The sequence below is a fragment of the Cynoglossus semilaevis genome, chromosome 11 (assembly GCF_000523025.1).
Source record: "Cynoglossus semilaevis isolate Cse_v1.0 chromosome 11, Cse_v1.0, whole genome shotgun sequence".
Taxonomy (NCBI): Eukaryota; Metazoa; Chordata; class Actinopteri; order Pleuronectiformes; family Cynoglossidae; genus Cynoglossus; species Cynoglossus semilaevis.
In genome coordinates this window covers 13888730-13911131 of record NC_024317.1, presented here as the reverse complement: position 1 = coordinate 13911131, position 22402 = coordinate 13888730, and the positions used below count along the sequence as shown (strand labels likewise).

At 38.5% G+C, this 22402-nt stretch overlaps 1 protein-coding gene and 2 long non-coding RNA genes across 6 annotated transcripts in view; all 3 read left to right on the top strand.

Annotated features, from left to right (window-relative positions):
* The first annotated feature begins 1844 nt into the window (after positions 1 to 1844).
* Positions 1845 to 5791, top strand: barx1 (BARX homeobox 1). The gene is made up of 4 exons (XM_008320814.2): positions 1845 to 2538; positions 3731 to 4019; positions 4605 to 4689; positions 4996 to 5791. The coding sequence occupies exons 1-4, from the start codon at positions 2346 to 2348 to the stop codon at positions 5161 to 5163; spliced, it is 735 nt and encodes a 244-aa protein (XP_008319036.1). The 5' UTR covers positions 1845 to 2345; the 3' UTR covers positions 5164 to 5791.
* A 1470-nt stretch (positions 5792 to 7261) lies between these two features.
* Positions 7262 to 10418, top strand: LOC107989217 (uncharacterized). Its single transcript, XR_001760720.2, has 3 exons — positions 7262 to 7455; positions 7940 to 8141; positions 9649 to 10418. It is a non-coding gene; the product is annotated as an uncharacterized LOC107989217 (long non-coding RNA).
* Positions 10419 to 10551: 133 nt separating this feature from the next.
* The window catches only part of LOC103386477 (uncharacterized), a 41897-nt gene continuing 30046 nt past the window's right edge, over positions 10552 to 22402 (top strand). For 3 of the 4 annotated variants that reach the window (XR_003051047.1, XR_003051045.1, XR_003051044.1), the window contains exons 1-2: positions 10552 to 10939; positions 14103 to 14181. This is a non-coding gene — a long non-coding RNA (uncharacterized LOC103386477). The remainder of the gene's footprint in view (positions 10940 to 14102; positions 14182 to 22402) is intronic. The other variant, XR_003051046.1, reaches the window with a different exon arrangement.

The following is a 22402-nucleotide window of genomic DNA, read 5'->3' as shown; positions in this document are numbered from 1 at the left end:
CCATGCCAATTCTACATGATTTCTTTCTGGTGACAACTATTCCCTGCAGTTCTGTGACTGACCAACAGAGGGTGGCATGATCCAATTTAAACAATTGGAAAGTAGAGCGACACTTAATGCATTTGTTATTGTTTTTTATCGTTTGTCGTCTACTCTCAACAACTCAGTGTTGTAGATCAGTTGCTTTGAGAAAAGAGCAAACAAACGAATAAAACATTGTAAGAACAACCGTTAATTTTTAATTTTAATCTTTTCTTTTCCTACTAATATGAAACTGCACACCATACGAATTATTCCAGTAATAAAACTGCATTTACAAATCAAACACCTCGCCCTCAGAGCGTTAAACTATAATAACGATGCTCTTCGTATCAAACGTCAATTAATTTAAGGAAATACAATTTAAATACATGTACTTTTATTTTATTTTTTTAATTCACCTTTTAAATGTTTAGCTACTACAATGGAAAAATTCATATCCACTCTGAAATTTAGAAAATATTTGTAAAATGTCCAAAAAGTAAAAAAAAATACACTAAAAAAAGACATACAAGTTTTGCGGTTTTCGGTGTTCAGCATTTTATAAACTCAGGCCAAAAGGTGTTTTGTACACTGTTCTGGTGTGTTTTTCCAAGATATTACTTTTAAATGTTTTAAATGTTAAAGGTATTTAATATCTTGGTAGTATTTTCGTTTCTCAACATGTAGAACAATTCACGCTTACGTCAGTAAACATCAAGTCACCGCAAATGAACGAGAGAGAACTATATGTCCACTGATCGCCTGTTTAGTTCTCTTTCAGTTGGTTTTTCCTCTGTTTCAGGGGCATGGTGACGTACAATGGAGCCTCGGTTCAAATCTGCCTTTTGCCCCAAGCGTTCTGTCAAAAGAAAACAATGTGCCAAAGCAATTTTCGGCTTATTACCCAAACTTCATGTTACAGATCAGTGTGCAGTCTGCCATTTTTATTGAATTCACATAAAATTAAAACAAACATGTTTTAACAGCCTAACATATAGGCCTTCCCAATATTATGGGTTGGACATTGTCCACATTTGTAGATCAAATAGATATTAACGATAAAATCGTCATGTAGTATAATCCTATTGACACAAATCACAAGCGAAGATCGTTTTAGGACAGTTTTCACACGATGGTTGTAAGCTGTAATGTAAGCTTTTGTTTGCTCAGTTTTTTTGTTGTCGACCATATTCGTGCCAATGTGATCTCTAATTGAGTTTTCCTATGTCAGTGCTGCTTCGCATATTTAATTAAAATCGAAATTGAAAGTCAATTGTTTGTCATTGTGAGACAGCACACCACTGCATACAACGACATGGGACCTCTGTCTTTAACCCATCACCGTGCTGGTGTGTGGGGACCGTGTCACGCTAAGTGCGACCTCAGTGGCTCGTTGGCGGCTGTCGGATGTGGACCCAAGTCCGCTTCTTTAACCACCACCGCCACCACTTCCCCTTAGGAAGTTAACCGACGTGTTTATGATTGTGGTATATATAAGTGGCGCGTCTATCAGTACTTGGTAATGAAGATTTATTGCGATTTCGATATCAGACTCCAATACGCTGTTAATACCGCGATCCTTGACATAGAAACAAAAGCATGAAACAAAGTGAGAAATACTTAATAAAAATAACCGACGTCTTTAAACGTACTGCATAATATTCTATTTATCACATTGTAGATTTAATTGTCTCGCACGCACTGACAGTCCTGCTTCGGCCGTACATCTTGGGGGGGGGGGGGGGCTGGGGGGGGGGGGGGGCTGGGGGGGGGGGGGGGGAGGGGGGGTGAGGGGTGGGTTGCCCGGCTGGGAAGAAGCGATTATCATTAAGGAACTACAGTAAATGGTGACTTTTTAAACCGACGACCAGGTGACGAGCTGCACACGCTCCGCTTCTCTCACTCACCCACTCCTCCCCCGCCTCCCTCCACCGCACCTTCGGCGTTTCTGATTTTTTTTCTACCCCCCCTCTCTCTCCCTCCCTCTCTCTCTCTTTCTCTCCCTCCCTCTCCCCATGTCATCTCTCTTTTCGCCTCTTTCATACTAAATGAACACGCGCGCACACCGGAGTGGACGGAGAGCAGAGCCAAGAATGAACGGATATCCCTGGTCTCAGGTCTGATCTCAGATTTGTAGATTTGTTCGTTCACAGAAACCAAGTTCGTTCTAAAGGTGATCCACCGGAAGTCACATTTTACTGCAGGACAACTCTGACCTGTGGACTGAAATGACGGAAAGTGTGGCTATTTCCCTGCTGTGCCGCTGAGGGGGACGAGGGGAACGAGGGGAACCACTGGAATGCCTTTTTGAGACGACGGCCACCATGCAACAACATTTGGACATGGGGACGCATTACTATCCCCCCGACGTCCACGCTGACAACAGAACCCACCGTTATAGGAGTTTCATGATAGAGGAAATCCTGACAGAACACACAGCCTCAGCTCCGGCCGGAGAGCTCCTCAAATTTGGGGTACAAGCTCTGCTGTCCGCCCGGCCTTTCCACAGCCAGCTGGGTAAGAGCAGCGAACGACCAGTGTGTACACTAGTGGTAAATGTAGTAGTAAATGACAACAACATATATAATATACATGTTGTGTTACAATGGATGTTGGAAATACTAACTGGGAAATAGTATTTTGTAAAGCGTTGACTGGACACCATCACTCTTTACCGTTTAAACACTGAACACAAAACGTAGAGCATCGTTGCAATTTTACATTACTATTTTATATGTTTAATTGTTTTAATTCGTATTCTGAAGTACAGCAGGATTGTTTGAACAACTGGCTACAATAATATCAGTCAGAATCACATGTGAGCCGTAAGACTAAACCTTTAAATATTTCTAATAAGAAAAATCGAAAGAAAACTGTATATTTGTTTCTATAATAACATGAGATGTGAAAAGATTTCTCTGTTTTGTTCCATTCTACCCTCTGTCATGCCAACAGGGGGTTTTAAGGTAAAGATTGTTCCTTCTGATCTTATTCTGAATAGTTCTGAGGGATTTTTGTAGAACAGCCACACAGATCATGTAGTAATCCTCTGTACAACAGAACATCACCTGGGAATAAATGGAAATTTACAGTCTTACAGAAATGAAGCCACACTTTCTCTGGGGTATACCCTGTATGTTAGCACACAAAAAAAGAAATTACTTTCTTCTGATACTGAATGTACTAATACTCAGTTATAATATAGTTCTTCTACTCAAGTGATAAATTATCAAAGCTGGTAATAATTTGTAAACAGAACAGACTATCTTACCTGAACAGCAAATACCTTGAGAGAAGTACTTTATCACAGATACCTGTACACTTCTCTTTGGTAGACCCACAGAGCATGATGTATTTAGAGAGTTATTGTGAAGGAGATTCCATTCTGTATCCGTTTATATTTGCCAGAGACTCGTCCATCCTAAAGTACTACATTTCCCTCAGTTTATAGTGAATAGGTTCATTTGCCCATTGTCGATATTGTAAAATGTCATTTTTTTTACATTAAATTCCCTTCATGATGAATCTAAGTATAATACAAATCATAAAATCTAACTCACAAAAAGAAAATATTTCGAGTGCTACAGATCTGTACGCTGATATCTTATCTAAGATATTCACAGGCTGGTTCCGCCTGAAAATGCAGTATTTATAAAATGTTCAACGATCCACACTGAACTGACTGTATCTTTCACTATTACCTTTCAAGCGTTAAAGGCAGAGCAGACGAACATCTTCAACTTCCCCATGTCCCGATTATCCTGCTCACTGGCCTCTCCACTGGGTCCACCCCGAGCCACTGAGGCCACAGGCCTGCAGGTCGGCGCAGCATCTCACCACCGGCCGCTGGACCTTCATCTCCACGGGAAAATGGACCTGGGCGAAGGAGGCGGCAAAGTTAAGAAGGGCCGTCGCAGCCGCACCGTGTTCACCGAGCTGCAGCTCATGGGCTTGGAGAAACGCTTCGAGAAGCAGAAGTATCTGTCCACGCCAGACAGGTGTGTGTGTGTGTGTGTGTGTGTGTTGTTATTTAAATCCTGTGACAATTAGCAAATCACAATTCTTTCCTATTTTAATATTGTTTTTATAATAATAATAATAATAAAGGTTAACGAGTTATTCTAAAGAGAATTACATTTATTTTTACCTTTTATTTTCTATCATATTCTGAGATCCATTCATCACCATTCATATTTCTGATGGTCAAGCCAACAACGGCCTTCAAAGAGCAGTCAGAGTTGCCAGATTTTAAGAAATAAGGTTGTTTACCTTATTTCTTAAAATAATAATAATAAAATAATAAACTTGTTGGTTATAGGTTAGTTCACAGAGGGTTTCGAACATAGAGAACAATGCATTTAATCAGGTAAAAAATGATGGGCCACGTAACAGTTTCTCCTGACCTGGAGCCCGTAGATAATCAAATAAGGCTGGTTGTTTTTATATCTACGGTACAGTATTGATGGTAAGGGTCAAAGGTGAATTTATTTTAATAATTGCAAAACAAACCACGATCAACTATAAGCTACAACAACAAACAAAGTGTATCCTCAGTGTAAAGCTTTGATTTTATTCCTTCACAGAATAGACCTCGCCGAGTCCTTGGGTCTCAGTCAGCTGCAAGTAAAAACATGGTACCAGAACAGACGGATGAAGTGGAAAAAAATTGTAAGTAACTGTTTTTATACAATAAAGTTAAGGCCGGTGCGGTTCATATATCTAAAATATTACACGATGTGTTCATTTGTGTGCGATTGGTTGCTTCGTCAACCAGATAAAGACGAGTGACTCTCTACATTGTTTGATTAAATCAAACAATTAAAATGATTTATAGTTGTGGTAACCACGTATTCGTCCGATTAACCGTACTCCACTTTTGTATGTATGCATTTTCTATTACACTGTCAACGGTCGCGCTCTTGTTTTGGATCATTTTGGAATTTTTGAGCGTAAACGTAAACTGTGTTCACTCAGGTGCTGCAGGGAGGAGGCTTGGAGTCACCGACTAAACCCAAAGGCCGTCCGAAGAAGAACTCCATTCCCACCAGCGAGCAGCTCTCCGAGCAGGAACAGTCTGCAGCGGATGCCGAGCAGAAGTCTGAAGGCTGCTGCTCCCACTTAGAGGAGACTCTGGAGGAATAACGATGAGTCACACGAGCCGCAGACTATCACGTCTGCTTGACGTTTTCTTGAAAAAAAAAAAGAAAAACTCAGTCGGCATGGATAAAGCCAAGGATATTATGTTTTCCTGATGTCCACGAAGGCCTCACATAGACACAGCTACGGGCTCAGAAGGAAACATTTTTCAGCAACCTTGAACGTTTTGTGGTGGTTCGGCAGTACATTATTCCGCCGGCCGTGGTAAACCTGCTGCTGTGTAGAGGAGCAGCTCAGAGAGGAGCCACACCTTCGTCTGTTGTCAGTTCCTGTTCTGTAACTGCACACAGTTTGATTATTAAATATATTTTCACCAATTGGCCCATTTTTTTATTGTGACGTTTGAGGGGAGTCTGTAAGACATTTCGTCAAAGTTCACTCAAATCTAGACACAAGTGACTTGGTTTTACACAGAAATTGTTTTTATTAACAATAGCAATGCCTTCAATTTATTCCGAGACAATATTCGATGGTTGTCATTGGTACAACCTACACCACTGCTCCAGTGGATGCACAGACTGCGGTAAAATGTAACATTTAGAATGAATTTAGATCAAACGTGACCCTCAGTTCATCAAACAGAGTCACATCACGTCAGAGTTATTATGCGCCGGTCTGTGGTTTATTAAGAACAACAACAAAAACAGCGTTGATGGCTGAGTAAACAGTGGTGACATCAGAATAATTACTTTGATGTAACATGAACACAATCCTTCAGCAGTCAATGATAAATGGCTCTTTATAGACACTTAGCAATGACGTTATATTTGTTGAAAGAAACAAAAATCAAATCAAATCAGACGGATACTCCTACTGTTTTCACCTGCTATCTTTGTCACTGCTTCTTCTGTGGTCGTTTTTTTTCTTAAGGAAATCCTCCCTCTGTATAGTTTAGTTCGACATCATTTCATCATTTCAATGTTTTATATGCGATACAGAACTTGATTCTTAATACTTAATCAACACAATTATTATTCCATTAGTATTATTATTCAAACGTTATTTGTCGCTGGTGAAAATCATGCCGTTAGTAAGACGTCTTAGTTTCAGTCATTTAACTATCGACTAGCGGGTTGATGACCATGTTATGATGATTAGTTACAAATCTATCAGCGTGGACTCAATATCAAACACATGTGTTTATTTGTGATGTGCACGCACGTTATTTCAATATATCAGGTTGTAGCGCACAGCAGACCTAAATGAAAGAATGAAACTGTGTCACACATTTAAAATTCAATTACAAATATGTCTTACGTGTGAGATCATCTATAAAAGCGTCTCACTTTCCTGTAGTCATTATGCATCGCTTCACCTCCATTTATGCTGGAAATGAAAACAGAGTCCAATAGTTCATTTGAAAATATTTACATTACTGTTATATTGAAATATATATTGTAATATATCTGCCACATGCAGAGACGCAGTTGTGGGATTCCCTCCTGCTGCACAAGGTGGAGAGTTCGACTGCACATAGTGAAAAATAATGCAATATCACCCTTAAAAAATAACGTTTTCTTTTTTTAATTAATCCAAACGTTACATTTTAAACCAATCTTGAATTGACGTCGTTGAAGCTCTACAACAGATTTTAATCGAGCTCCTCCAGATTCTTTTTTCCAAAACTAAATATGAAAGGAATTCATATTTAGTACTTTAACAATTTTGAAAGAACTCCTTCATTAATCTTTAAATGGAGGATATGTAGATAAAGAGTTTAGTAATAATATAAATAATGGGGGGTTTTGTTTCAACTACGATATATATTTAATTATTTAAAATATATATTAAAAAACGAGAGTCTTGGGAGCTGGAGTTCAAGTACGATTTACTTTTTACGTATCATTTAGCGCGATAATTCAAACAGTTCAATTCTCTCTATGTGTTAATGACTTAATAATCAATTTAAATATTAATGTTTTAATAATCTATGAGAGACTATTGGTTTATCTTTTCTTGTACTCGAATGAAGAAAAATATAATTCGGAAAGTACCACCGTCGTGGATTAGAAATTGGCGTGTAAACTGCGGTACGTTTCAGAGGTGTTTCCGGCGGAAGGATTTTCCTGCTGGAAATGATAACTCTGTCGTCACGATCGTCAGGAATGACAAACGCAAACACATTCAAACACGCATACCGAAGTGTGGTGGAGCTGAGATAACACTGTCAGTTGAAAACCGACACTCCTGACAGCACTGACACTCCTGACAGCACTGACACTTCATTTGTTCCTGCGTGTTGGAATCAGACAAGCGGGAACATGAACGCAACACACTGTGAGTGGCCCGTATGCTGCGTTTTAAAAAAGGATAACTTAACTGTCTCAAGTTATCTTTTTTTTATTTGCTAAACCATGCATCGTTATTTTACAAACGAAACAATGCACCTAGTATCGTTAGGAACATTTATTCATTTTTTTCATGTAGCCTACTACCTTAAAAAGGATCAAATAATATAAGTAAAGTAAATAGGAAAGCGAAGGGTTTTAATGTTTGAATATGTTTATCAGATTAAACATTTTGTGGTTATGCTTAATCACGATCGTCATTTACCATCATATATTAATCAAAGCAAGTTGTGATCCCTAAATATGACAAAAGTGTTTTTGTCGTACTTTGCTGAAAGAGAAAGACACAAACAGGAGGTAAATGTATGTGTTTCACACCTGTTTTTATTTGTTACTCAAAAATGCCAAGAAAATTATGCAGAAGTACAACTCAAACCTGAGTAAATGTATGTAACTTTGTACCTTTTTCATAGATATTGGTGGATGTCAACGGTGGCTGGTGGAACGTGTTAAGAGTTGCTTTTTAAAAACTCTGACGAAGTTTATCAGTGCACAGTCCCCTGTCAGTCAGATAGTCAGCAGTAATTCTCATTGGAAGTTGAAGCCTTCGTTGGATGAGATGTCATTGTGGGCTCCGAACAATCACGTATATTTCGAGTATGTATAAAAGAAACGGTAAGTAAACAGACTGTGGGATTATTGCACTGACAGTCCGCGTCATTCTGACTGAATGACAGCGTCGTTTGACTGGTAAAATTATTCTTTTTATTTGATTATTATTATTATTATTAATTTGACTGCTTCAAATTAGTACGTGTTTATTCTATTAAGAGGAGATCAAACAACAGCATTAAATGTGGGGACGGTGTCGATGATTTCTTCAGCAGTACTTCGAAGAGTTAATCTACCAAATTTAAAAATAAGAGGTCTTAAAATCCAAGGTCAGTGTTTTAATGTGTTCTAACCTTGACAACCATAGCATGATAAACCTAACATTAACTTGTCAACCTGCTTTTTTGTGGGAATGTTTCCCCTTCAAATTGTTTAAAGAAAATATTACTGTTAATCCAGATATATCTAGTTGCACCAAATATGCATACTAATTTCAAGGCTCAATCAAAAGCAGATTGACATAAAGAGCAGGGCTCAACGTGCATGGTTACTCACGGTAAAGTGAAGGGAAACAGGATCACTATATGGAAATGTATCATGGTAATGGACAGGTAATACACACAATACTATGAAGTTGACAGAGAGTGAGGCTGTCTTTGCTGGAGCTGCAGAAGAGCAGATGAAACCTTCAGCCACGTGCTCTCAGACACTTTCTCCTTGTCTCTGTCTCAAGGCTCTCAAAGAGTCAGCCTGTCATCTATCTGCAAATTCAAAACATCCATTCTTTTCATTTGACTATCCAGGAACAAACTCTTTGTGACATAGCGCTGCTACAGGCACACAGTGAGAGAGTGGGTCTTCACAGGTCTAATCTTAAACAGAGCCCAGGGTCCGTTTCTGGTGTTAGGTGGGGCACTTAGCCCATCTTCTCAGGATAATTTCTCCACAATTTCTTTGGAAAACCTATCTATCACAGGTAAGACATTATTTGGATGACGGTTAATGTTATGTATAGTGAATTCCTTTCTTCTTTCAGTACGTCTCTGGGAGAAAAAAAAACTGACATGGGGCTGAGAGGAGTTAAAAACATTAGTACAAAATGACAAAGAACAAAAATATCCAAGGAAAAGAACTAAAGAAAATGTCAAATTAATAGGAATAAATCTCTGTTAAAACTATACATTTTCGCACAACACCTCAAGATTTAAACTGTCCAGCTATTCTAAATGAATGATCTAAAGAACCAACACTATTTCTACTGCTCTGATAACAATCAGTAACTTTACTTTCAAGTACAGTACAGTATGTATTCTTTATTGTTTATTGTTGTAGACTGTCTACATTAATTTCTTTATAATAATGTAATGTATTTGAATGCCATGTTTCCTCATGGTTCACATGCACTGGTGAAATATTTTTTTATTTCAGTAAATTATGTGAATTAAACTGACAAAATGAAATAGGAATACTAATAGGAATACCGTATCTATATTACTATAACAAACCTTTTGAAATTAATGACTGACCACTGCATATTATTATATATATTATGCATTGTTTATCTTTACAGATACAATGGCTGTTGGGTGCTGTGATGCACAAGGTGTGAAGAATTTTGACAAACCGTCACAGGAAGGAGGCAACCCTGGTAGTAATTCAGTATACAATAATGGTACAGATGCTGAGGAGAGCCCACAGGCCTCAAAGTATGAATTGTTTTAGTTTTATAAATGTACAACAGGAGCAGCACAGTAGATACTACTAAAGAATTTCAACACATTCATTTTTAACTTTACCAGTTAGAAATACATTTTTGCAATTGTATTAAATTACATACATCAGCCTCCAGCTCTTCTTCAGTGTTGATTCTCCACTGTCTAGTCCGTGCCTCTCCAAGCCAGACCTGCAGTGTGCAGAAATGGTCAACTGGTGTGATTAATTCCAGAAGGGAATTTTGAAGAAAATTACCTGACTTCATTCAAAAGTGGAGACAGCAGTTTGGAGAAATTGAATTCCTGTCAATGTATTTTTTCCATATGTTCAAATGAGTCATTCCCTTCACTATTTAAGTGAAAAAGAAGAAGTCATCCCAACATAGCAGCAGGGTGAGAAGAGAGATTGATTTTGAGCAAGCACAAAAAGGGGTAAAATTTCAAATAGTAATGCAGTGGCTGTTTAAATGAAATGAGATGATAAAAACCCATAATCCACCCAGCCCTAAAATAAAGTCAAAAGCCTAATATTGAGTATATGTGGGTTCATAAAGTTTAGGGGCTCAATCTCTCACTGTGATGTTCTTTCTGTATATGGGAATTGCATACTTTTCTCCGTGTGCCTAGTTTTTCCCTTCATTGGCCAGTTTCCTTCCACAGTGAAAAATCAAGCAGATTGGGTTAATGCAGATTAGCATAATCTAAATTGAGCATTGATGCGGACGGCGTTACAACTTCTCTCTCAGCCGAGAGAAGGACCACGGTAGGTGGACACAAAAGCAGGAGCACAAAAGAGGAGGCAAAGTGAGTACAACGTTTATTTACAGAAAGAGGAATAATGCAGTGTATATCGATAAGGGCGCGGGCCTGTTGGCAGGTGGCGATGGGCAGATTCCATATCGGGCAGCACCAAAACAGGAAAGTGACGGCAGTGAATCCTCCAGTGAACAATACCGCAGCGGAAATCCCAAACTCCCGCGAGGTTAACGCCAATACACACAATTCCACGAGTGGCAAAAATACGGATAACAAGCTGAGATGGCCAAGCAAATCGCTGAAACCACTGGTTTATCGATGCAAATGGGCATTAACGCGCTGGCGGCTGCCATCTTAAATACCCTCTCAGCCTGAAGAGACGACCACTGGCAGGTGAGCAGATCATTAACTCAACCCAGCGCCGCTGCTGACATGCAAAACACAATCACGGGAAGTTTATATATATATGGCTACTTTTTAACTCTTTCACCTAGTGTTATTTATTAGCATAGTCAGCAAAATGGCGTTTAAATAAAGTTCTTAATGCATATACGTTTGAGGAATTACAAAAAACAGGAATAATAAGACATATAATGTAGTAGAAAATCCATATATTAAAAAACTAACATGAATTCTACGTTTATGTAATAGCCGGTGGTATTGAAAACTATGTTTAATGTAATTTGAAGCATTCAGTTTGCTTAGAACTTCGTGTTGTTCATGTACTGAGTGAATATACAGTATACTTTTACATACCTCATAGCTGCTAAGTGGCATATCTGTGGGCTCTGTACACTTTCCCTGTTCATTCCCTGCAATATTCTTATATTTGATATGATATTGAATTACTTTTATTCTATACTATACTACAAACTTTGTTTAATAGCTTTTCCAACACAGTCCTACTTGTGAACAACATTTTCTGCCCAAATTTCGACTTTTTCTTTCATTATCAATGTAGCTACATATAGCCTAAAAGTCGAGAAGTGGATTTTCTCTCAGTGTCAGGAAAGACAGAGCTGTGGATTTTGCAGTATTCACCCTGGTTATGTTTGCCGTTATTTCCTAAACAATTTTGCGAAAACCTAAGGCAAGTGTATCATTGGTCACAAGGTCTGATTGTAGTTTAAGCTTAAACCCAAATTAGTATGCTGCAACAATATCTATCTTGCTCATGAAATAGCTGACATTCACCACTAAATGAACAACTGTTAACCTTTCATCCAAAGTCATTTGACATTAACTAATCCAGACTTCATTCCTCCTTCCAACTTTTACATGGTACATTATTTTAAAACCACCTCTTTTTCCAGCTCATTCCCAGGGCATCCTATTATTCGCAATTATGTCATATTTCTTCAAGGACTATAAAGTTATGGACAAAACATTAATGGTAACATAAGCAAGATACATAATAGTTAGATAGATTTGAAATACATTTCCCAATCACAGCCGTATTGAGCAAATGGTTTTTATTTTGGAAGATTCTTTAGTGTCCAGTCCACTCCCACTTGGTCTGATTGCAGGCTGCTGGAATATATAGCATAGATTAAAATAGCAGGAGGCCTTCGGATCTTGCCAGCAGAAGACACAGAGATAGTAATCTCCCAGATGTGCCTCATGTGGCTGTATAATTGCTTGGGAGATTTTACTGCTAAGTCGTATATTGATTTAAGTAAAAACAGTCATGGTACCCGTGTCGGACTGTATGGTAATTACCCAATGACCTTAGTGAGGGTAACAAGAGGTGACTGTTTAAATCACTGTTGCTTGGCTATTGTTGAGGGCAAGATACAAAAGCAAGGGAAGTTATACACTTCATGTCTTCAGCTAGTGCTGTTCTGATTTTGAAGATTCTGTAACACAGTGTTCCATGGATCTTCCTGGTGTGTTAAATGTCCCCTTGTCTGCTACTGGTGCCTGTCCCACATCAGAGTGTCCAACAGGGCAGGCTTACCTGTAAGACTTTTTTCAGTATTTTTCAGTATCCAGAGTCTCCTGTCTTAGTTAGGTCCAGTTCACCAATCCCAGGGCTGAGATTTGGGAATCCATGGCTGAGGTTAAACTGAGGCCAACATTGAGTTTCCACTGACCCAGTTTTGAGTTCTCTGCCCAATTTCTGTCTGACATTTCTGTCTAGATTGGCTCCTTGTAATGTCTTCTAGTTTCTCCCCTGCCATGGCTCTCAGTGAGACTCCTTTCTTCTCATCTCTTTGTCAATCTTCCTGTCTTTTTGTCAACCCCAGAGGATAGTGTTGCACACTGCATTGTTCGGGACAGATGTCATTTTTTCTATATTTACATTTGGCTTTCTATTAATATACTATATTTATATTATTGTATTATTTCTTTGTATGCTTGGTTGTGTATGACCAAAATCCTCATTATTCATACAAATACATTTATGCCAAAAATGATATTATTTTTGTCTACACAGTTTGCATTACATGACTGAAGTTGTACAGTACCAATACTTTGTCTCACTGTTTTGTCAAACATATTTTGGTTTGAACCAACAGTTAGCCTCACACTTTTGATATAACAACGTTAGATGAAACGATACTGCAGAGTTCAGATAAAAATGCACTTATACTAAAGTTAATCATATACCCTGTCATACAGCAGTTATCTTCAGGTTAAATATACATTCTATGTTAAACTAACACTAGAAGGGAAGGAAGCAACGAGTTATGAACTAGAGAAAGACATAAGGCAATAAGGTAAAGTTCAAACTTTACCTTATTGCCTTATGTCTTTCTCTGTTTCATCCGGAATGTTGCTTCAGTGTCAAACTGCAGGTCCACAGAGCAGCTCTGAACAGGAGGTTGGTGTAACCATCTTTCATTTCAGACAAACATGTCTGGAATTGTAAACCTTTATGGTGTTAAGGGTGTTACGTCTGTCAGAATACCTTATACGGTGGATGGTGTTGAGAGTGTTATGTCTGGTAGAAGACTAAGTGGTATACATCACTTAAATTCATGAAAATCAATGGGGAAATCTACTACCCCAGAAAGATCACATATACAAGACCTTTGATAATAGATGGTGGTCACACCAATTCACTCTTAAGACACTCTGAGTGGCTTTTGATGACATAATTTTTTTAGGAATATGCAAGATTTTTTTTTTTGAAAAAGTTTATTGGTTGCCATGTATGGAAATAAGAAGGTAGGATAATTCAGTGTCTTTGAGTATTTTAGAAGTGGAAAAGCACATATAACGACAGTCTCTTCCAGAACAGTGTGAATAGTAAAATTAACTGTAGTTCTTTATCACTTAAGGGATTTTTGAAAAGCTCAACCAGCAAAGAACTGATAAGAAGAACAAGTGAAAATAAATAAAAACAATGAATAAATAAACAATCAAACTGCAGAGATACTAAAAAGTAACAGACTGTAACAGTATTACTCCTTAGTCTTCTGCACACAGAAACGGAGAACTGTAAAGAGAGCGTTTTGAACAGATTTCAGGTGGATTGAGTCATCAAAGTATCTCAAACAGTCACCTAGAAGGTAAAGAAGCTAAAAGCAATCGCTGTGCTTTGTTTTGACAGGCTGAAAAATATTCCAAGGGCTAATATTTACAGGAGACAAGCATCATCAAACCAGGAACTAGACTTGTGAATGACCTCGGTAAGTGTTTGCCATCAGTTTACCTAGCTAATGTGGAAGTTGGACTATGGGTTTTACTCCAGTCATCAAATGTCTCTGATATTGTTAACAATGTTTGAGGATTAAGATAGAAAGGCTTCAGCTAAGTATGCCAGCCTCAGCTCCCAATCTAAACAGATTGATAAAGTGCAGGTGGTTCTCCAACTGCTTTGGCACCTCAGAGTCGAACATTAACCCTGAGCTGGGCTTCCTTAAAATATTAAATGAAGACATAGGTCAAGGGCTCCTGTCCAAGGACTCAGTCAATACTGTGACTATCTCCAATTAACCCACTTTGGCCAAAAGAACAAAGAGAGACACACACATAGAGAGAGAGAGGTGTAAATCAGACACTGACTGATGACCCAACTGCACATTACAAAGAAATTTATTTTGCATAACACACCATATAAATGTCCATCAATACAATGTTTGAAGTGGAGAAAATAAATTAATAATTTCAAACTGCATTTGTTGATCCTTCTCTATATTTTGGACCAGGATGTTTCTCCACCTAAAATAATCATTTAATTAATTATGTAAAGTTTATAGGCACGTCAACATTTAGGGCTCACATGTCTGGCATTTTGTGTTTTGTGTTTGTATTTCACTAAGATGTCATGATTACCTAATCACTCTGTGCTTTACACATGTAGAATGGAAGCATAAACTTTAACACAAGTAAAAAGAGCAGCGAAAACACGTGTTAGAACATTCCTCTAGAAAGGGAAGTGATTTAATGTGTATTCGTGCAAATAACTCTGCATTAATACACTGAAGGCACCATACACCTGTACCACAACAACCACAGCATTCCTCAGTGACAGCTTAACTTGTCACATCCTTTCCTTCTCCTTGTCCCCACCTGTGGTAGTCACAACAATTTGTGCTCCCACTGCTTCATCCTATCATCCATCTCTGCCTGACTGAGTCGTTTTGTTATGACAGGCTGAGTGAAAAAAAACAGCTGGTGAAAGCACGCAGCAAAGCCGTAGCCGTGGGGTAAAAGGCTGCTGAAGTGTTGGCTGACACAATCAAAACTTTATCCATTAAAAGCTCTTAGATGAAGACAGCAGCAGTTTGTAACTTAAAGGCTTTGTTAATAGTTTGTGTTAATGCTCGCTCTTAGCTGATACCAAGTGACAGCTTGGCCTCACTGCACAGGCGGAGTGGAGTAATGGAGGTTACATAGTATCATGTCTCAAAAGTACTAGTAATTAATACAGGGATTAAAGTTTTAATATTTGTATTTAACATTAATTGCATTTTTCTGCATTAAATCACATTGTTATGCAAAAATATTACAAATCAAATTAATTATAATTTTAAAATGTAAATAAATCAAGTTATTTATTTAATTTAATTAATTATTTAATACAAATGTTGTTTGCTAGTTTTATTTAAAAGAACTGCTGCATGAAAAGGATATAATAAAATGTTTTTGCAAACACTACAAAGAAGAAAGGTGTGTTTAACAACAATATTCTACTTACACACTGGTAGTTAAATTATTTCATGTAAATTTAAACTCAAGAATGTATGTATTCAAATACTTAAAAAAAAAGAAAAAAAGATTTGGAACTGCTTTTTTTTTCTGTGGCGGTGTCCTGATGTTTTTCCCTAACCACCAGAAAGACATATGTGGCATTACTGTGATGCTGCACTCTTAGACACACAATGATGTCAGCCTCAAGCCAAAATCTAGCTCCTTCTGTGACCCGTGACTTCTCTGTATCTGTATAGCCAGTGAGCAGATAAATGATAACAGTCAGAAAAAACTGCATCAAAGCTTGGTAAAATAACTGTTGGTGTTAATGATAATAACATGTCAAACTGCCCAGTCAGAGAGATGTAGAAACAACAGCTTTCTGTCCCACAGACCCACATCGACCAGAACTCACTCGCTTTGCTTGTGATGGCAGCAGTAACACTGTCGGTATAAAAAAAGAAGGAGCACAAAATATCTGAGCGGTTTCTGTGGAAACCGTGCATATTTGAAATTCTATACAGTGATATTTTTGGGTACTGTAGCTGGCTGGTGCCCAGGCCTTAGTTGAATTATGATATACAGGAGGAAATGGCTGGTGTTTGCCAAGCGCTCCCTTTTGCCCAAGTAAATATTTGAAAATGAATGTTTGCATATTATTATTGTTGCTGCTGTTGTTAATATTATTATCATTATTGCGTATTATGTTGAAAATGTTGAAAAATTAAACACAGCTGAACTGCAAGGACAGACAGACAAACATTTGTTAAGGGTAAACCTCACCTTGTTAGTGCCCCTGTCATGTGTAATGAGTCAGTGTTGTATAAATGGGGATGTATCAGGGTTTAAAAGGCTCGGCTATGGCAGCTGAGTGACATGAACCCACACTGGCCCATCTTTAAGAGGACAGCCTGATTAGGTCATCACCTGTGTACACAAAGCCTCCCTTCACATCCTGTCTGACAGACATGAGGAGACAACTCAGTCCTGCTTTTACACTACTTTTCATCACATTGCGGATAACAGCTCTGCTGCAACCTGTACAATTATAGAACGTATTTGCTGTTCAAACAGACATTCACCAGGTGAGGTCTCCGTAGCCTGGCCTATTGTACAATCAGAGCTAAAGGAAATTTTGAAAAGTTGAGCTGTTAATACAAGTCAGCTGGAGGCTAATTACTGAATAAGCCATGGATCCAGAACCTGAGGATATTTTGACATTTTTCAGCCTTTTTATGAGAAGGAAAGTTTATTTGGTTTTTAAAATATTACTTATATTTTTTATAAATATTTCACTAATAAATAAACTAGTTTTTAATTTTTTTATTGACCAACTAAATAAATCTATAAGTTAATTATCCTACTAGCTGAAAACAATTTTATTTTGATGACTTTGCTGGAAGAACTCATGGTACTTTGTCTTAAGCAGTGAAGTGCATCTAACAGAAGAGAGGGGGCTGGGTGGACAGATTGGCCTCTTTGGCCTGACGTGGTTTAGACCTGTCACTGATCAGCATATTGATTTAGTGGCATGCTCTGCTCTAAATAAAAGAGCTGTGGGTGAGGGTAGGGGAGAGTCGTGTGGTCCATTCATTAATCAGTGAGGTAAACAGGCTATTCAGTGACACCTGGTGGGGTTAATTCCTAGGACCTATTATAATTACCACTCCCCTACTTGGCAGACACAACCCTCACATGTAACACTTGTGAGTAAAGGGAAACGAGAATTAGCAGAAACATTTCAGGAAGGCAGTCTCTAACTTAGTGAGAGGGGGCAGGGCCAGTGCCAGAAGAATGAAAAAAGTGCTTGGATATGTGGACTGATTGGAGTTTTGCCCATGGGCATAGGATTTGGAGGTGTGGGGGTGTGCCTGAACAGGGGTCAGTCCCACAGCATATTAGTGGTGTCTGTTATTTAAGATAAATAACAAAGTAGGAACAGCAGTTAATGATATCACTCATGCTGGAATATAGTATTGCCAGTATAACAGTGTTTGCATTGCCCAGATAATATGTATACATTTAACACAGGATTGAACTGAAAACAGCCTGTTAAACAATTATTATCAGAAGGGTATGTCAATGTAGTGTGTTGCTTCCAAAGGAATGCCTCCAGTGGAGTTAAACCTCTGGTGTGCAGGCCTTCCCCTCCTCTCTTTGTATTGCTTTCAGTAAAAACAAGTATCATTTACTCTGTATTTACATGAGCAAACCCAAAGCATTTTTTAATAATTTTGTATATTTTTCTGCTCAGGCTCTGTCTTGGTTTTCTTCTAGATTAAAGGACCAATCTTCTACCAGTGACTCATTACTCTCTGTATATAATAATTACCATGTGAAGTAATGGTCATAGTGCAACTGTTTCCATTCATGATGACTATTTAATTTTCCAAAAATTTGACCTGGCTCAGCAATGCTTAGCTCCTTTGCCAAAGTCAGTGCAGAACATTAAACCCCACTTTCTTTTTTCTCTGCTACACACCATCACAACATTTACAAAAACGTGACTTCAAACATTCAGCCATCCAGAAACTGTAGCAGACACTGAGATGGAGTCTCATCTGTGCTTTCCTAATGATTAAATTGTGAAAAAATTATAACAGTGAAATGACTTATCAACGTACTCCCACGTTACTTGATGTTAAAACAATTTTTTTTAGTAGTCATGCCTCAGGTGATAACATCAGCTAGCTAGAGACATATTAAAAATGATAATTAGGGATTCACTGATGCGTTAGATGAATATCGTATCGCACGATGTTCGCTTTGTTAACTGTCTTCAGGAGAATTGACACAGATAATTCACCGGTCACATATATTGTCCCTCAGAACAAAAGTACTGGTACTGCCAAGTGCTTTTGATTCAAGGTGTACTCAGCTAGGAGTACACAGACTACTGTGGGCTGGAGGCGACACCGAAACAACATAACAAATCATAATATTTACTGTGAATCACTCCTCTCTCTCTCTCACTAAGGCTGGCGTACCATGCCTTGGCAACCACAGCCACATGCAACCACCACTGACAGGCTTCTCAGCCATTAAATGTCAACTAAAAATTGACATTAAAGGTAGAAAAATCAGGTCCAGGAAAATTATTAAGGACATTTACCACCCTGATAATGGACAGATCAGGTGGCTGCCATCTGGCAAGAGCCTCTGCTCCTGTATGGCTGAGGAGGAGGCCTAATTTATCCTTAAAGGAAAATAAGATTTTATTTTGTGAGCTTAAGAAGAGTCTAGCAGCAAGTACAGAAGTTTTTATGAAGAGTTTACAAAGTTTTTTCATTAATAATCTCCAATTCTCCATCTCGAGGTAAAACCGGTGCAGGTCAGAGGTTATGTAATCAAGGAAGATCAGGGCATTTCCGGGTAAACTGGGAATACTCTCCACATTCCCAGATGGGATAGTACTTGCTTTCACTATGCGACATGGATTTTAGAAATGACCTCAGCTGCACAAAAAGAGAAAGTAGGACAACCTCCAGATGGCTTATTGTTTCACTCATCAATTATGTTTGGAGTATAAGTTGCAGTGTCTCTGTCCATGTACTTTGAAAGACAATGAGGGTCCTAACTGTTGTTGTTTTGTGTCGATAAATGCTTTAGAAAAGGGTTCAATGTTGAATAACTGTTCCCAAAGATGTACATATTGATCATTACATTTAGCCCAAAAGCCTAAAAAGATATTAAGAAAAAGGAAGAAAGTGTCTCTATAATCTGTTGGACTTTAAATTTAAATTTAGGTTACAGACTTTTTCAGGCCGTTATATTCATAATTTTTGCATATGCCAATAAACCTGTAAAACTCTTTGGTGTTATTCCCCTTCCCTTCACTGACTTACCACCCCAACTCCACTGCATCCTTCTACCCCCCTGCCGGTACTTTTCCAGACTTCCACCTTGCCCTTCTCACTCCTCCTCCCTACAAGCCCCCGTTGACCCCTCCTCTACTCTTTCATGGTCAGCCCCTCCTGTCCACTCCTCTCCTCACTCCTAACATCCCCACACCAGATGAAGACTCTGGACTCTATCTATCCATCTATCCATCCATCCATCTATCATCCATCCATCCATCCATCCATCCATCCATCCATCCTGCTTGATTCTCATGAATCACGAAACCTTTGAAACTTTTTGGTTTACTTGACACTGGTTTTCACTAAAGGATTGATCGATCGTCTCAAACTAGAACATTAGTACAAGCATAATTTAGTCTGTTGTAAAGTCTATAAAGGAACTACTTATATCTCATTTATTCTTAAGCTTCATGTTACCCAGACAGCAGTCATGCGTTACATGCTGTAAATTGCAATATACTAATGTTCCTGCATATGGTACATTTTAAAAACAAACTTAGTGAGCGATGCTTTGAGCTCCACAGTGAGAAACACTACCCTCAGGTGTGACGGGACAAGTTGTTGGCTGTTGGTAAATGTCAGATCAACACAAGTCCTTTGACATTGTAGGGCCCTCAGTCTTAATGAGGCAAGTGATTATGTGCTGGTAATAAGTGTCACAGATGGCTGTTGCGCTGCATTTTGTCATAGAGAGTGATTGCTCTCAGATGCTATGCTAACCCCCCAATCTGACATGCTACTTTGCAACCCCCCCTCCCCCCTCCCTTCAGTACCTAGCCAAAACCTTTTCTCTCTACACACTTTTCCTTCTAAACTTCTGTTGACAGACTCAACCATCTCCATTCATGCTCAGCCCTGCAGTGGTTTAGGACCAAAGTTATCAAGGTTTAAAATAGACCACCGTCAAGTCAGAGTTTTACTTTTTTGTAACATATTTCCAAACAATTGAAAAACAGAAGATGCTGATTTTCTGTGTTTTTAAACATGTTGCGGCTTATATAATTTGCAATAATAATATAATGTAATAAATTACATCACCACAGTTCATCAAGTCTGATTACATCAGTGAAAGCCACGCCCCAGAGTTAGGGTTTGCATCTTCCCTCCAAACAATATCATGGAGACTTTCTCAAGAGTCACAAGCAGGGTTGTAATATCTTGATACAATGAGAGTAGCTTTTGTTTTCTATAATGTGAAGTAAGACAATGATATAAGATGGGACCAAGATGTTTAACCAGTCACACCATTAAATCCCGTCCTTTTAATAATTTACATTTATTTATTCAGTGTGAATACAAAAATACCCACAGACTCTTCTAGATGAAAATTATCTAACAAGTAACAAGCTTTCGCTGCTGCTTTCAATCTTTCAATATATTTAAAAAAACAAACAAAACATCTTAAAGGAGCAGTCGCCGAATCTTCTCTTCTCACCTGCGCCACCTCACCCCTATGGTGTGGGTGAGGCCTTGGTTGAAACTGAGGTTTACATCACCTTGCTTCAGACATTGCTGTATTCATTCTCGAGTTTTGGCAGCAGGCAGCTGCTTGTGCTAATGAGGTCTAATTTCCCTCTGGAACACAAAGCCATTTAAGTGATGCAGTAAAAACAAGTAGTTACTGCCAAGCTCTCAAGCTAAGCATCTAAATGTTTGTATCCGGTTTTCCCATCTGAAACGGAAACAACCTTTATTAGTGAAAGTACTGTAGGTCTTGGCTCCAGATTTCTTTTTGTGTGTGTGTGTGTGTGTGTGTTTACTTCACCGTTTGCCATTTTGGTTGCTTAGTGCGCAAAAGAATCAGGATTAACAACGTTATTGTTTTATGCATTAATCTATTATTTCATGGTTGGTTTGACACAGGGCTAATATTCAGATGGAAAGAGATGAAATCCAAACACTGCCCAGTATAACGCAGAAATATTCAAGTGGGAGGTCTGTTTGCCATGTGTGTGTGTCCTTGTATGAGAGTGTGCAGGAAAGGGTCCTCTGGATTCTGCCAAACAGTTCCTGACAGAACAGTGCCTCTCTTGACCATTTCCTTCAAATAGCAATCAGGCCAAATCAAAGCAGTTGTTCCCATGCTGAATACTCCAATTGCACTAATCAACTCTGCTTAGCAGCTTCTCGGCCAGAACAGGCTAAGCCACATGGAACACACACATATGGTTATTCCATGGTATGGTAAGTCCAGTCAGAAACAATACTTATATTCTTAGGTCGGTCGGTTCAGTGCCAGAGAAGTTAAATAAATGCATGTATCGAATTAGTGAGAGGAGTCATCCAGTAATTTATGGTTGTGAAGCAAAAGGGAAAAGATAAATGTGAGCAAAACATGAGAATGCAGTTCCTGGATCTGTTGTTATCTGGCAGCAGAGGCTTACCTGTGTTTTAGTCACAAGACAACAATTCATGTAATCCTTTTTATTGGGAGTGTTTTGGGTACAACGATGATCTAAAGAACTGGATTCAGTGAAAGGTAAAGCAGATTATCTCACTTTTATACGGCCAGAGAAAGTAAAGGCACATAGAAAATGTTTCAGCCTGATCTGGCTGCACAACGTTGGAAATAGGAGAGACTTCCTTTGTGACGTATTAAAATGTCGGAAAGTTTTTCTCTTTAAACACAAACCACCTGGGACAACAGCAGCTTTTCCAGAGCCGGAATTAATCAGCAGCAATCCAGACTGGTAATCAGCAGAATACAATTAATTTGTTGAGCTGACACTCTACAAGGCAACGCTGCCTCACTGGGATGTTTAAAATGCTTTAAACATTTAGGAAATTGAGGTTAGTAAGACCACAAAAAAAAGCGTCTGGAATGCTGTGGGGATTTTTTAAAATATATATATATATA

Excerpts from the sequence above, each read along its gene's own strand:
- barx1 (XM_008320814.2), top strand. The coding sequence starts at position 2,346 with ATGCAACAACATTTGGACATGGGGACGCATTACTATCCCCCCGACGTC. Across the intron at positions 4,020-4,604 it reads TATCTGTCCACGCCAGACAG|AATAGACCTCGCCGAGTCCT; the intron begins GTGTGTGTGTGT and ends ATTCCTTCACAG. Across the intron at positions 4,690-4,995 it reads GGATGAAGTGGAAAAAAATT|GTGCTGCAGGGAGGAGGCTT; the intron begins GTAAGTAACTGT and ends GTGTTCACTCAG.